The 14562-nt window shown below is 38.3% G+C and overlaps 3 protein-coding genes across 4 annotated transcripts; all 3 read right to left on the bottom strand.

The window, feature by feature from the left end:
- Positions 1-228: 228 nt before the first annotated feature.
- On the bottom strand, positions 229-5137 carry LOC119085603. Of its 2 annotated transcripts, none has more exons than XM_037196027.1 (11): positions 4925-5137; positions 4780-4863; positions 4482-4707; positions 4227-4412; positions 2535-2666; positions 2403-2475; positions 2170-2336; positions 1315-2104; positions 985-1169; positions 690-883; positions 229-625 (listed from the first exon to the last, which is right to left on the bottom strand). In XM_037196027.1, the coding sequence occupies exons 1-11, from the start codon at positions 4935-4937 to the stop codon at positions 363-365; spliced, it is 2313 nt and encodes a 770-aa protein (XP_037051922.1). In that variant the 5' UTR covers positions 4938-5137; the 3' UTR covers positions 229-362. The 2 variants fall into 2 exon arrangements, with proteins under 2 accessions (XP_037051922.1, XP_037051921.1); XM_037196026.1 differs by having other exon boundaries at positions 1315-2107.
- A 1700-nt stretch (positions 5138-6837) lies between these two features.
- Positions 6838-8829, bottom strand: LOC119085607 (membrane-bound alkaline phosphatase-like). The gene is made up of 4 exons (XM_037196030.1): positions 8113-8829; positions 7733-7995; positions 7306-7668; positions 6838-7241 (listed from the first exon to the last, which is right to left on the bottom strand). Exons 1-4 carry the CDS (start codon positions 8738-8740, stop codon positions 6903-6905), a joined length of 1593 nt encoding a protein of 530 aa, XP_037051925.1. The 5' UTR covers positions 8741-8829; the 3' UTR covers positions 6838-6902.
- A 2806-nt stretch (positions 8830-11635) lies between these two features.
- On the bottom strand, positions 11636-13862 carry LOC119085608 (alkaline phosphatase-like). Its single transcript, XM_037196032.1, has 4 exons — positions 13488-13862; positions 13138-13424; positions 12172-13053; positions 11636-12110 (listed from the first exon to the last, which is right to left on the bottom strand). The coding sequence occupies exons 1-4, from the start codon at positions 13561-13563 to the stop codon at positions 11700-11702; spliced, it is 1656 nt and encodes a 551-aa protein (XP_037051927.1). The 5' UTR covers positions 13564-13862; the 3' UTR covers positions 11636-11699.
- Between the last annotated feature and the right edge of the window lie 700 nt (positions 13863-14562).

Genomic DNA, 14562 nt, shown 5'->3' on the forward strand with positions numbered 1-14562 from the left:
CTATCAATAATTCTTCCGACTAATTACACTTAGTAACATAATTTACCTCAGCACCGCATGAGCAACCGCATATCGGAATACAAACACATAACTCATCATTATATAGTCAGAAAATTAAATATTCTCGTTTATTCGGCAGATGGAAGCAGAGTGGCGCAGTGGAAGCGTACTGGGCCCATAACCTGATGGCAGAGTATTAGTGATGGAAATAATAAATGCGACTTGTCGTATTGAGTTTACAATCAGAACTGACTTTATTCAAAGAGTTCTCATCCTAATTACAATGTATCTAAGTGTTACACTAGGCGGTGAATATAAGTAGTCGGGTTGCTCTCAACATTTACGGGATGGAATTCAACATTTTATTTTGAGTTCTCAGCTTGGGTGCAAAATTTTTTTCTCAAACTTTCAAGCAATTTTCGTCTCGGCTGGAAAACGGTGGGAGTGGCAACCTTTTCAGCAACCTCTTGAACGACCTCCTCTTCTGGCAAACCACCGGGTATGTTGAAATAAATTGTCGGCTCATCAGTATTCCCATTCACAAATTCCACCTTTGCCACAGACACTGTAGACATGCATGGAAATATCTCGGCCAATTTATTCAAGTCAGTGGTGTCAGTTATGTCTGAGAAAACGGCGAGTTTTAGTTCAGTTTAACTGCAATAATACAAATTCAAATGTGACCCTACCACCAATTTCAGCCATTACAGAATATAATGGGAATTTGAAGTCCGACGGCATGCGCCGCATATTGTCCACGTGCACTTTGTTGAACAAGGCAAAATCAATGAAGAGCATCACCGGATTCATGTCAGCAAATGATTTGTCGATTTTGGCTCGATACCACTGTTCATTACATTTGGCAAGGCATATCTCGTTCACTCTGTTACGGTGAGTTAATTCATTATTATAAGACGACAGATTTGTCGATTAAATCGAATGAATGGCTCAATTTTAACAGGATTTCGGTGCCCATTAGCTTACCGAGGAGAGTATGGACTTTTATATTCGGCTTTGCAATATTCTTGAATCCTTTCGTGCATGTTAAACATATCTGACATATGTGCAGGTGTTGCCACAGTAAGAATGCCTTTTAGGGCCAATGAATTGTCGATCACAACAGCTTCAGTAGCATTGCCGTCGAATGGTTTGATGGGAATTTCATGTATCTAAAGGAAAAATGAAATTTATCTCGATGTGAAGCCTCCCCCGATACTATAGTCATTATGGCTACTCGTGCAACGTTACTAGTATTTGCCATTGATGCCTGAGAAGCCGGTGCAGTTATAGTATCGAAATTATTGGTGAAATTACCATAACACACTCGCTGGCTTTTATGCTGTTCAGTGTCGTTAGCTTTCCGTTAACACGTTCATTCGTCTCACTGACAATTAGTTCACATTCTACAACTCTTGAAGACGAACCAATCGCTTTCGAAATGAACTTTAATGGTGCGCGTCTCTCTAGCAATTCATATAAGTAAGTCAGGCACTTATCGGTTTTCATCGTTTGTCGCTCCAAGCCACTTAATGACGCTTTAAACACAAAACGCTGAACGTTCTGCAAATCTTGACTCAAGTTCTTCATTTTGTCTACCGGTGTAGTGACTACATTACCAAGCTCTAGCAAATTTACTATCGCTTTACCATCTTCGATGCCAGCAATCGATGCACGGTAATAGAAACCTTCGTAATATGCTAAGACAATATCACCTGTCTTGGGCATTTCGGCCAATGCTGGCGCTGTTTTCGCATATTCAGCCACATCGTTTAGGTATTTCACGTATCGTTCATTGTCGTTCGGCTCGAATGACCTCAAGAAAACAATCTTATGGCTCAAAACATTGGTGATAACAACCAGTTTGTTGTTCTTCGGCAGATCGCATGGTTTGACTTGGATAACTGACTCGATATTCTGTTGGTCTAGGCATGCGCGTAGGAAAGCGGCCCGCTTTTTCTGTGTGCCTGATCCGGTCGATTTTGTATCAGAGTCAGTTGAAGAAATCGAGCTTGATCGCGGAGCCAAAACTCTAGGTGAAAGTAGTTTCGCCCCTCGACCGGCAGAGTGGCGATTTGCTCGCCTGTTGACAATGGCCTCAGGTGTACTTTTAAAAGGAATTAGGAAAATTGTAGACCCGCAACAAAAAATACATCCGAAAAATGTACTTACGAGCTGACACAAGAGCAGCCACATTCGTTGCTATTGTATTCCTTCAAGCAATATATCGAACAAAAGGAGTCCTTGCATCCCTTGCAGAACTTCACTGTTGGACTCTGACAATTTTTGCATTGTTCTGGTACTGTGAGGTCGTTCGTGGCATTGTGCACAAAGTGTTGCTGTCGGTAGAAAGGTTTTTATAGGGTTTACTATTCTCTGTCGTAACAAATATTTAATTCAAATACCATTTCTTCATCGAAGCTTCCCATGGAATTAGATGAAAACTTTTCCATCATTGCAATAGAGTTCGGTGAATGTCTGCAGAAGATTGTATTTAGAAGAAAAAATTTCTTTACCTAATCCAGTTCCAAAAATACCTGTAAATGACACTTCCGTTGGTGATTGTTGGAAAATGTTGACCACCTTCCAACAAAATTTTCATACGCTGATTATCAACTTCATTCGGTTCTGGTAACGGTGATGGTATGGCCAATGGTAGATGGAACTCACTTTAATATAGAAAATGAAATGTAAGTTCTGTGTTCAAGATGTCAACAGGTTTTGGTTGTCTGCCGCTGGTGCAACATTCTAACGGTTTCTGTGTTCTACTAGTTTTGGAATCTGGACATTTTTGGATTAGCTTAACATGGAAAACGCATGTTTTACAATACAACCGATCGAATGGAGATTTCTTCTTGACTTTTTCTTTCTGTTCGAAAACAACAGAATTTCCAAATCTCTGAATTCAATTTAGTATCCGATGTCAATGTAAATTAGCTACAGCAACTACGTACCAACTACATGTTCAATTTATATTTATTGTAACAAGGGTTTTGCAAGATGAGCCAATCAATAAAATTACCTCTCTGAAAGCGGTTCTGGGAAATGATTTCATTGTTCCAACTTTAAGAAGGAATATGCGGGAATGCAGAAGAAAAAGACAAAATTTCTTCTTTTTTAAATTAATTTCGATATCTTGATCAGACTTTATTGGAGACATTGGAACGTGAAGCTTAAATTTTTCATCAAACAATGGCTCAAAACTTTCCAAACTAATTTGGGTGTCACCGCATGAAACAACAAATTGTGAAATTTCTCAATCGCTTTATTCGTTCCCGGGCATAAAGCGGTTCTCACTTAGCTTATTCTTAGAGGTTCACAATCTATAGAAATTGCAACAACAACACTATCACCGGTTTGCGTATTCGGTTATAAAGTGCACTTACTCATTACAGAACCACTCACATGCTGATTGTATAAACGACGGAATTGGTCAGTGGTTGTGATTTTTAGCTGTAATGTTAAGTCAAATATGCAGTCATACCTGCATGAAATACAGATTTGTGTGCAATTGTTAGCACGAGATATTTGTATGATTTTTTAAGTTTTGAACAGAATGGAAACAGATACATCTAATTAGGAATAATAATTTTTCGATGAATAAGATTCCAATTAAAGGATAAATTGTACTACTAAAGCAATCGAGGTAAGAAAATTCAAGTCGGCAAACTGGAAATTAATTATCCAAAGTTCATTTACTATCTGATCAAATAAAGTTGTTGGCCTCGATCCGAAACTTCTTTCACTCATTTTTCTTTCTGTGGTCAAAACGACTGCACATTGTTGATACCGAGATTATGCTACAAAAATGTCAACCGTGGATGGAGTTACTTAAGTAGAAATCGATTTATAAAAAAGGTTGTTATGTCTGTCCTACCATGGAAAGATCAGATCAGGTATCAGGCGTTTTTAGAGCAATTGTATAATTAGCCGCAATGAAAGCGATGCATGGGATGGTACTTAAATTCAAATTTATCATGAACTGTGTGTGAGACAAAAGTGAATTTGAATTAGTGGACGATGTATTGCAAGTGATACAGCCATACCCATACCAAGGCTACTTCATCGCAACTTAAGTAAAGTCTGAAAATGCTGTTGCATGTATGTTAGCTAAGGATTCTAGAACGTGAAATCTGTGGATCTTAGATAACTATAGTCGCCTCATTCGTCTGTATACGATCTAATTACAAAAGTTTTCACATTATTGCCCCCAATTCGTAGAAACTTACTTCACAATTTCGGCTCTCTCAAATTTTCTTCCCTTCATAGCCTCGTCCACTTCCGGACTTTCTTCATTCGAGTCATCCAGTCTTGGTTTGTACTGTTGTTTCTGCTTATAGAAGCTAGCTTTCATCACTTTACCGCCTACTTTTAAGCAAAGGTTGTTGATGTTATGGATGACACTCTCAGCATCCCTGCAAGAACACAAAAAAAAAGCTAAATTAACAACGGAATGCTTTAACTCAAGACTTGTTAATAGTTACGCCACACTCGCGATCTTTACAACCACATTCTCCCCAGTGCGTTCATAGTTCATCCATTTGTTTTGGACTTCTTTGACTTGACCGTATTTGTTGCACAAGTTCTTGATTCCTTTATCGCCCAAAATCGAAGGAACAAATCTCAGAATAACTCCACAATCCGATCGATTTGTCTGATTCGGCAGAGCGCACTCATCTTGAAGATTACTGCCAGGACCTTCATCGTAGCCTGTGAATGGTTTTTGTTGACGCAAAAACGGTTTTAGTTCGAGTAAAAATAGTTCAAAACGTCTTCACATACAGTTTAAATGCGGATCATTAAAATCCTTAACCATTAAATCCTCCGTATCAAATTCAACAGGTTGAATTGTTTCGGCTTCCAAGTCTAATAATATTCAAAACATTGCATTATTATCGCAAACCAATTGACTGTATAGTTGACTGACCTTTTGCAGACATATTGAATTGTCTATTGGATTTTGGGAACAAAATTGTAGTCCAGAAACGGTTTTAACAAGAACAACGCAACGTAGGTGTTTATGCGCTATACGATTACACTTTCTATGCAACACCAAAGCAAATTTGACTCTCAACAATATGTTTTCACTTTCATGTTGTATGTCAAAAATATCCATCGCAAACGCCGCATATAATGCGACGATATACACATCCAAGAGAAACAGCGCAATTTGATTTGTGTGTGTGTGTGTGTGAGAGGTGTGTGGAAGCCGTCTAAAAAATAGAGCGTTGCCCACAGTGTCTGTCCCTTATCAAATTGCATTGAACAGAGACATAATGTAAATGATTATTTTCATAGAAAACATTTGATGTTCAAGTAAGTGGTTTTCGGAGGAATTTTTGTTGTTGTTGTTTTCATTTTGAATGTCGAGAAAAATCAGTAGAGTGTAGTGTAGACCGTTATGTTTTCATGAAATTATTATTTTTTACATGCCAAGAACAATAATCTCGAACCTATCACTCTATAAAGCATTTTCATTTATCTCGATGTATCTCGGCAGATAATATATATTACACATGTCACGAAGAAGTCGAGGCTTGCCGAAGTGTGTACTCTATTTTATTGCATAGGCGAAAACGGGACTACAACATAGACCTGAAGTGTAATTTTATCAAAAATGTCACAATTACTTAACTAGAAGAATAATTGAAAAATCGGCAAGCCTCGACTTCTTAGTGACAAGTGTGTAATATAGAAAAGTACTTTGCACCGAGATTCATACAAAGTTTTATGCATCTAAAGTTCACAATTATAATGCTGTGGTGCATAAAATCACTGCAGAGTTTACTTTACTCTGCTGTGATAAAATAATAATTAGTATATGCACCTCTGCTCTGGACTCACACGTCAAAATAAAGTTTTTGACATCTTCTACTAGTATAATTGACAATAGGCGTGTGGGAAGGTTGTATTTCGAACCGAAAGCAGTGGGATATAACACGTCGAATGTCATTAATCCAAAGAGTTCTATTCCACCCTCTACTTTCACCTCATTTGATGCAACCCAATATATATGATTCCGGTACCTTATAAAAAACGGGATGGTTCGTGTTTACGTACCACCAAAATGATCCGAGTTTGATTCCAGCGTCAGACAATTCAATATGGAATTTTTCGAAGGAGGTATATCGCAGTGGTAACTTCCTAAAGTGCCTAAAATTCACTGAAGCTTTAGAATTTTGGGTAGCTGCAATGTGTTTGATGGCTGCAGCGATACTGACGTAACGCAAATACAATGAATGTGTCTAGCCTACATTTAGGCGAGATATCAATTAAGCAAATAACTTTTCTCACAGAGTATTTGCATATCTCGAGGCGTGGTTATCACGTGAATCACGTGAAGCTGATGGTCCGAGCTGAACTTGTCATTGGACGAACAAGGATTTTAGTGATATCTCTAAGACAAAAACAAACAAAGAATGTAAACACATGGTGAGGTAAGGGAAGCAAAACGAAATGTCGCGTTTGACCTCAGATTCATGTAGGATTTAAGACGAATCTACACATAGCTAAATTGTTCCCTACATTCGGGCACAAAATTATCGTTTGGTGTTAAAATGCGTTAGCTTACAGTAAAAAATTGAAATCTTTATTTGTGGTGATATCACCTAAGCAGAGAAAACTCAATATTTCATGAAAATTGACACATATTTTGAGTTTTCTTAGTCTCAGAACAAACATTTCAATTGAAACTTTACTTTTCCAACAATTTCTCCTTATTATGTAAGAATGTATTGATTGCGTCTATCGTACTATCGAACGGCAAACACTCTCAGTTTCTGACCCTAAATAGATTAAGGAACAGAGAGACACCTGTACATAAAATTATTCGACAACAAAATTCAACCAACAATCAGATTTTATTTCGATCGTTTCATTTCTCTCTCAATAAATAATCTTATATCCTATGTACAATGAGTCAAACCGTCACCCAAGCACGATGCATATGCCATTAAATGGGTCAGCACATGCTGTTCGTAAACACCACTAAATAGGTGAGACCAAGGACCGGATGCGAATACGGCTACATCTTCACCAGCATGAGTTTCCGATGAAACCAGTAACCCAGCTGGGAACCTGAAGCGGTTGCTCGATGTGTCTATTTTCGATAAATCAATGCGAGTCCTTTGGGCAGCACTCATGTGATTTGGATAACCGGGTCCGTTTGCATACATCAATTTCATGTACGGTTTGCCGTCAATGTTACTCCGTTCAGCTGGACTGTAAATGTCTGTTCCACGGCCCTTGAATTAAAGAGAAATCTTTTTTAGTTTTGGTGCTGATGTTTCTTTACTGAATGTAACTTACTCCGTAGCCATTGTACGACAGTGTATGCGAGTGATCGGAAGTAACAACAATCAATGTGTCTTCTTCATTCACTTTGTTTCTCGCTAACTCGACGGCCTTTGCAAATTCAAGTGTTTCGTCCAGAGATAAGCGTGCGTAATTGCTGTGATGCGCTGAATCGATTTTTTGTCCTTCAACGAACAGAACGTATCCGTTTTCATTTTTACTGAGAATATCAATTGCTTTCTCAGTCATCTCTGCTAACGTTGGTTCTTTGTCTTCGTTACCACTTTCGACGACGTCACGATTGTACTCCATGGTGCTGCTTTCAAATAAACCCAGCAAATAGTCAACTTCATTCGGGTTAATCGATCTGAAGTCAGTCTTCAAAATGAAATTGTTTTCATTGTACGCAGTAGGTAAGCTTGACTAGTAGAATTAAACTTACAGCGTTCCACACGTATCTGGATCTTAAATGTGATTTAGCGTCTTGATATTCTTGTATTAAGTCTAAACCATCTGTTCTGTATCCGGCCGAACCTTCTTCATCTATAAAGGTTGTGTTTCTCATTTCTGCGCGGCCACCGCCTAGGATAACATGCAAACGACTACCAACATCACCCCGAATCAACTGCTTGGATATATCGTCAATTATATTGGGATCGCAACCATCTGCTAAAACGTCGACATCATTTTCCCAGTATCTGTTGGCTAGAGTTTTATTTCGGTTATTTAAGACAGATCTAAGAATTGGCGATAAAGGTGGTGTCCTGGTTCAAGCACCTGAAATCTAAGTACTCAGTCGATCTGAGCCTTAATTTAAACTACCTGAATGAGCATAAGCGCCAGAGGGAGAAGCGCCAGTTACAACGTCTGTGGTTACTATCCCAGCTGATTTGTTGCTATCTAAGGCCCATTTAAAAATCGACTCAGTATGTGTTGATGGATCTAATTGTGCGGTACAGTCATATCTTGGAACTTTGGCGCTCACACCAACCGTACCATAATTGGCTTTCACCCCGGTCAAATAAGCTGTAGACGTGCATGCAGAGTCAGCCACCTGGTAATCTACACAATACGTTCGAACCATTCCCATATGGGGAAAGTTTTCAAATGACAGTGATTCTTCCTCTCCCCCTTTAGCTACACGGGCTGCGTTGTACGTAGCTACCGACATACCATCGGCGAGGAAGAAAATCACATTTTTCGCTCTGTTTGTGTTTACCCGCTTCGTCAACTGAGCATCAACAAAGGTTTTGGCAATATCCAACCAAAAATCGTTTTCATTTTCGCCTTCCCGTTTCAGTTGCTTTGGTGTACCCAATTCAATATGTTCATCAGTGTGCACTCGATGGTCGGCAATATCAGCTCTTCGGCGAATCTCTTTGGGCACGAGATTTGCGAGTGAGTATTGCTGAAGCAATATCACGAAGATAACAGTGGTGATAAGTTTCATGTCTCAATATTATTTCTGCCGAAACAGGCTCCAACCACGCCGAGTGAATTGCTATTATATACTGGCAAACGACATCAAGTCGTTTTATTGCTGTACGAATTTAGTGTCTTACTATCTCAATTGATATTTTTGCTGCATGTGATTGGGTGATTGCCGCAGCGACTGCCAATTAATTTATTGTTTCTGTATTTCGGCACTTTATACGTGATTGGAAATATGTGAAGAACACTCGTGGGTAGTATTGCTCTTCTTTTGGAAACAACTAAAACCTTTTCTGACTTACTAACATAGTCCTTAATCTAACATCATTACCCTCGCAGCTTCTCATTTAAAAATTTCTTTTGAATTGACTAAATCTTATCCATGTGAGTGTTATGATAATGATAAGTATGCAACACCACAGAGGTTAGTACTGTTCAGATAGACCTGCAAAATAACTGCAGCAATAACTGCCACACTCGACATACTTTTAAGAGGCACCGGCACTTAGCTAAAATTGTAGCCTACATTTGCGTGTTTCGTTTTTCATTTTTGTTAATATCTTTCCACCAGAATCCTTTTTGAAAAATGTTCGACCGCAATTCCGACCAAGAATCTGTTAGCTTTAAATAAAAATTAGTTTTGGTTGTAGTCGTTTGATCAGCTCTGAAAAAAGTGAGCAATTTAATGGAATTTTCATAAACAGCTCATTGTTCTCAGAGCTGGTCAAATTGCTACAACCAGATCGATTTTCTGTTGAAAGCTAACACATTCGTGGTCGGAATTGTGGTCGTACATTTTTGAAAAAAGATTCTGGTGGAGAGATATCAGCAAAAGTAAACTAAAATCCAGTATTTAAAAATCGCCCTAATGTATGCTTTTCGGCAAAGTACCGGTGCCTCTTAAGTCATGTACATTAAATGCATCAATAGTTGAAATCACTTGTTTTGAGTCAATCATAAGTAGAATGAAGAGACGAGTGACGCGGTGACACTATTAGCATTATTTAGTATACAAAAGTATGTTCATAATATTGGTATGAATTTTAATATTCCATCTCCGTCGTGTCAAAACTGACAAATCGTACCAGATTAGTTGATCATATTTTGAGACCACTTTCCCTAAAATTGTAAAGGGGGAGGCATTTCCCGAAAGGCCAAACTGTTTGTTAGAAATAGGAATAGATGGAATGTGTAATTCAAACGATGAAAATTAGAGATACACCAAAAAGCCAAAGACATTTGTTTTAGGCAGAGAATTACAAGAATTTTCTGGACCATTTTGTTGCTCGAACGTTCATCTGCTACAATTTGCAAACTATATATTCAAAACGTAACGTAGCATGAAAATACTGTCCTGGATAATATAAATTTAAGTGGCAGACAATAGCCATGGACATACATCGTAGTAAAATCAACTGATAGTGTAATATTAACCGTTTACTTTGTGATTATTCACCTGTACAATCATCACACATCGTTATCATTAGTCGAGTATCGTTCTATTCAATGTAATGTTTTGTCTACTTGATCGCAATTTGATTGTTAGATTATTCCACTTGATAAATAAATGCGCCTAAAACAATCAACAACGATGTCAATGCTTTTGAATGAGATTAGTGTTGAAATAGGTAAAATCACTACAAGCAATAACGCGTCGTATTTTCCCAATTCAAGTGGGACTCGATGTTAGAATTCTGTTACAATACAAAACTCAATTTCACATGGAAGCAGTGAGAGAATTTTTTATGTCTTAAAGTATTTTATTGCTAAGTTTAACCTTGCTAGTACCTTATCATATAATCACACTTGAAATCGGAATAGCGCTCAATAATAACCATCCAAGAAATTCCTAATTTAGATTGATATGTTTCATAAAATTGACGATATCAAGTCTGTAAAATAAAAATAATTATAACCGTGCTATAAGCATTCGGCGAGCGTGCCCCAGTGGAAATGTTAAAAAAAAAACAGAATGAGATCGATCGAATGGGATATCTCAATGAACATCCTTAAAGTCCGCGGCACACCGAAATTTCAATCGTAATCAAAGCTCTCTTTTTGAATGAAAGAGCGTTGATGTTATTAAGACTTAATTTTTACTCGGGTGCGTCCGTACGTACTATTTTTACGATTACATCGCTTTACCCACCTTGTCCCTCGGTTTTTATTGGGTAATTTTTGTAACGAGATTTTTTTTTAATCTACTCACAGATAACAGTGTCACGCTGTAGCAATTCAGAGAAAATGGTGTGTTTGTGCGTATCCGTCCACAACAATCTTACAATCCAAAGCAAATTACATATTAATAGAATCCAAATGCTTCATAAAACAAACAAAATAATGGATTTTAATCTTGTTCGAAGTGTATCTACCATTGTTTCGAATATATTAGGGTAATTTAATAACGTTGATTGATTGCTCGAATATTGTCATTGATAAGTCGACTCAATAAGTGCGACGTTTTTGGTAATTTATCAGAGAGGGGTAATTGCATTTGAAAACGGCGGCAAACAGGATATGGAATTTGGAATACAAAAGAAAATGTAGACTCAATAGAGCCCATGTGAAACTGGCAAAACGGATGTAAAATTTTCATTAGTGCCTGTTTATAGTAGTGGTATTACCCCCTCCACCTGCCACTTTGAAACCGATTTATGAATCAATGTATCAAATCAAACATTTTAAAATTTTGTAGAGTGAGTTTAATTTGGTGTCGAATTGACAATACATTTTGATTGATTTCCACAAACAAAATTTTGGTCATTTAAGCGAAATATGGGTTACGGATCCTTTTGTTCCTCTAAAACTGTTTTGTATCTCACGATAGTTAGGATTAGGGTTAAGTGATACACTTATGCGACAAAGAGATTAACTTTGTTAACGCGAGCTACAGACGACAGTTACTCTCATTACGTTTAGTCAAATAAATTAAATATTTCCTTTATTCATCAACATAACATGAGATACGCCTTATAAAACTAAAACATAAATCTCATCAAGCAAATAACGACCATGACAACTAATGGTAATTTCAATGCATTGCCACCGCTGCACGTCTCATCCGATTCAGCAACATATGGTCCGATTTTAGCTGCGTATGCCATGGCAACGGGTATATTGCTCTGCTCATAGGCGCCAACAAATAAATGTGACCAAGGTCCGGACGCGTACACACCAACATCATCCCCTCCGTGCGTTTCCGAGTCTCTTGGAGCAGTTGCCATGTAGGCTGTGTACGGATTCGTCCAATCTAATGAGGCAACATTCTTACGAACGCCATTTTCGTACGTATTGTAGTATCCAATGCCATTTCCGTAACTAAGTGTTGTGTAGGGAAGGCTGTCGCTGCCGGTGCGACCAGATAGTCCAAGTATGTCGTTTCCGCGTCGCTAAAAATTCGTTTCTGTTATTTCGAGAATATTTCCACATTCAAAAATAATTATTGCTCACCGGATATCCATTGTATGACATGACATGGGCATGATCTGATGTCACAACGATCAAGGTATCACTTTCACTTGTCATTCGTCTAGCAATATCAATGGTCTTGCTGAACTCTTTAGTTTCGTCCAGAGCGATACGTGCCAATGTGTCGTGATGTGCCAAATCTATTCTGGCGCTCTCAACAAACAGGAAATATCCGTTTTCTTCCTTCTGTAGCACCTTAATCGCGGCTTCGGTCATTTCGCTAAGTGATGGTTCCGTTTCTTGCAAATTATTTTGCTCAATTTCAATGTTATACAAACAGTGACTGGGTTCAAACAGTCCAAGTAAATAGTCGGTATTCTCATGGTCAATGGCCTTCAGACCCTGATTACTCCAAATATAAGAAGCATTTCCGCGTGATCTCTTTTCCGCCAACCATTCATCGATTAAATCTCGGCCGTCATTACGGAAGCCTGTCTCACCCTCTTCGTCAAATATTTTCCGATCACGAAACTCTCTGCGTCCACCACCCATAACAACTTTCAAATTTCTGCCCACATCATCCTCAATTAATTGCAAAGCAATATCCCTTGTACGCGCATCATGGCAACCAGCATCGGTGACGTCTTGATCGTTCTCCCAATCTCTGTTCGCAGTGTGCGCATATACGCCAGCTGGTGAAGCATGGGTCACACGTGAAGTAGTTACGATACCAGTGGCTTTGCAGTTATCCTGTGCCCATTTGGCAATCGATACCGTTCTCTTAGATTCTTCGGTTTCACCCAGACAATCATATCGTGGTACCTGCGCGTTTACACCGATCGTTCCGTAGTTACCTTTAACCCCATGCAGATAGGCAGTTGCCGTGCAAGCCGAATCAGCTACTTGACGATCGACACAGTACGTCTACAAAAATATTTCTTTTAGTGCATTCTGCCATCAAGAGAAACTGGAGCAGATATTGTCTTAAAATGGCAGAAACAAACGTACCTTTGATAATCCGAAATGCGGAAACTTTTCGAATGATAGTTGCTCCTCTTCTCCACCCATATACATTCTGGTAGCGGCAACAGTTGGGAGAGACATGCCATCACCAAGAAACATTATGATATTTTTGGCACGGTTTGTGTTTAACGAATTTTCAATCTGAAGTTTTGAGCGTAAGCGTTCTTGGGCTGATTCTCTCCAGTATTCTATCTCCGCTTCCATCTCATTGGCTCGAACATTTTTCGATCGTGGCAGATCTCTGAATTGTGGATGCATATCATGTTCACTTACTGTAACATAAAATTTGTGATAATACAAATTACAACCACGGCATAGTATATTACTGTACTCACTATCATCCACTTGGCTGGTCGCACAGATCACAGAATAGATTGCACAAATGAAGATTAAAAACGCTTTGGAAACCATGGTCAATATTATGCGAATCCAATCAAGCGCACCACCGTATGAGAGAAGACTGACAAAGCTATTGCGAACTGACAATGTCCCAAGATTTCAGCGCTTTTTATCTACTGACTCGAATTGGTTATTCGGTGATATTTCTCATTATCTTGTCAATTAGATAAGGAAATCAATTTACTGCTCAAAGATTAGTGTCGTGTTTGATTTCATGAAAGGAAAGCAGTCCTTTAGACGAAATTCAAGTGTTTGTTATGAATGAAAAGCATGCAGAAAACGTGTTTACGTGAATACTTTGATAACACTCCGTAATGTCTCGTGTGCGCCAAGTGATATATTTATTTGCTTGGGCTAGATATTTTTACTAAATGACTTTCGATTTAGGAAATGTTGCCGGCTGTTAAGTTTTGATAAGATTCGAATTTAGATAGTATAGGAGAATGCACTAATTGCGTGTACAGAATTCAATTGTTCGAGTGATTGCTTTTCGTAAAATTTCTACTTATAAAATAGTCTCAAACAATCGATGGCATGGTCAACTCGTTTTCCGACTTGAAAAGATTTTTCGTTGAAAATATTTTGTTTGACCTTCACCAGTTTATTACTGTAAGAATCCTACCTAAATGTAATCTGACATTCCGTCACGTCAAGGTCGTGCGAATCTTCAATAACCTACATACCTACTCGATAACCTACTGCTACATGATAGAGCTTTATTTAATTCAAAGCATGGTAAATTTACATCAAGCATGTACAAAAGGTTTAAGTAGTGGTGTAGGTGAAAATAACCTGTTGACTTACCACTAAAATAGTAACCATCAATTGATACTGGGGCTTTGATTCTAATCTCCCTAATAAGCAGCCGAGACTATTTGCGCTCAAACGCGTAAACGTATACTATTAAGAAAGCTATAAAGATCGGATAGCGTCCTTTACAAACAGATGCAGCGATAACGAAGGTCGGTTATTGCTTCATGCAATAGTTGTGCATTCGTTTTAATCGACCTA

The sequence above is a fragment of the Bradysia coprophila genome, chromosome X, assembly GCF_014529535.1.
Source record: "Bradysia coprophila strain Holo2 chromosome X, BU_Bcop_v1, whole genome shotgun sequence".
NCBI classification, from domain to species: domain Eukaryota; kingdom Metazoa; phylum Arthropoda; class Insecta; order Diptera; family Sciaridae; genus Bradysia; species Bradysia coprophila.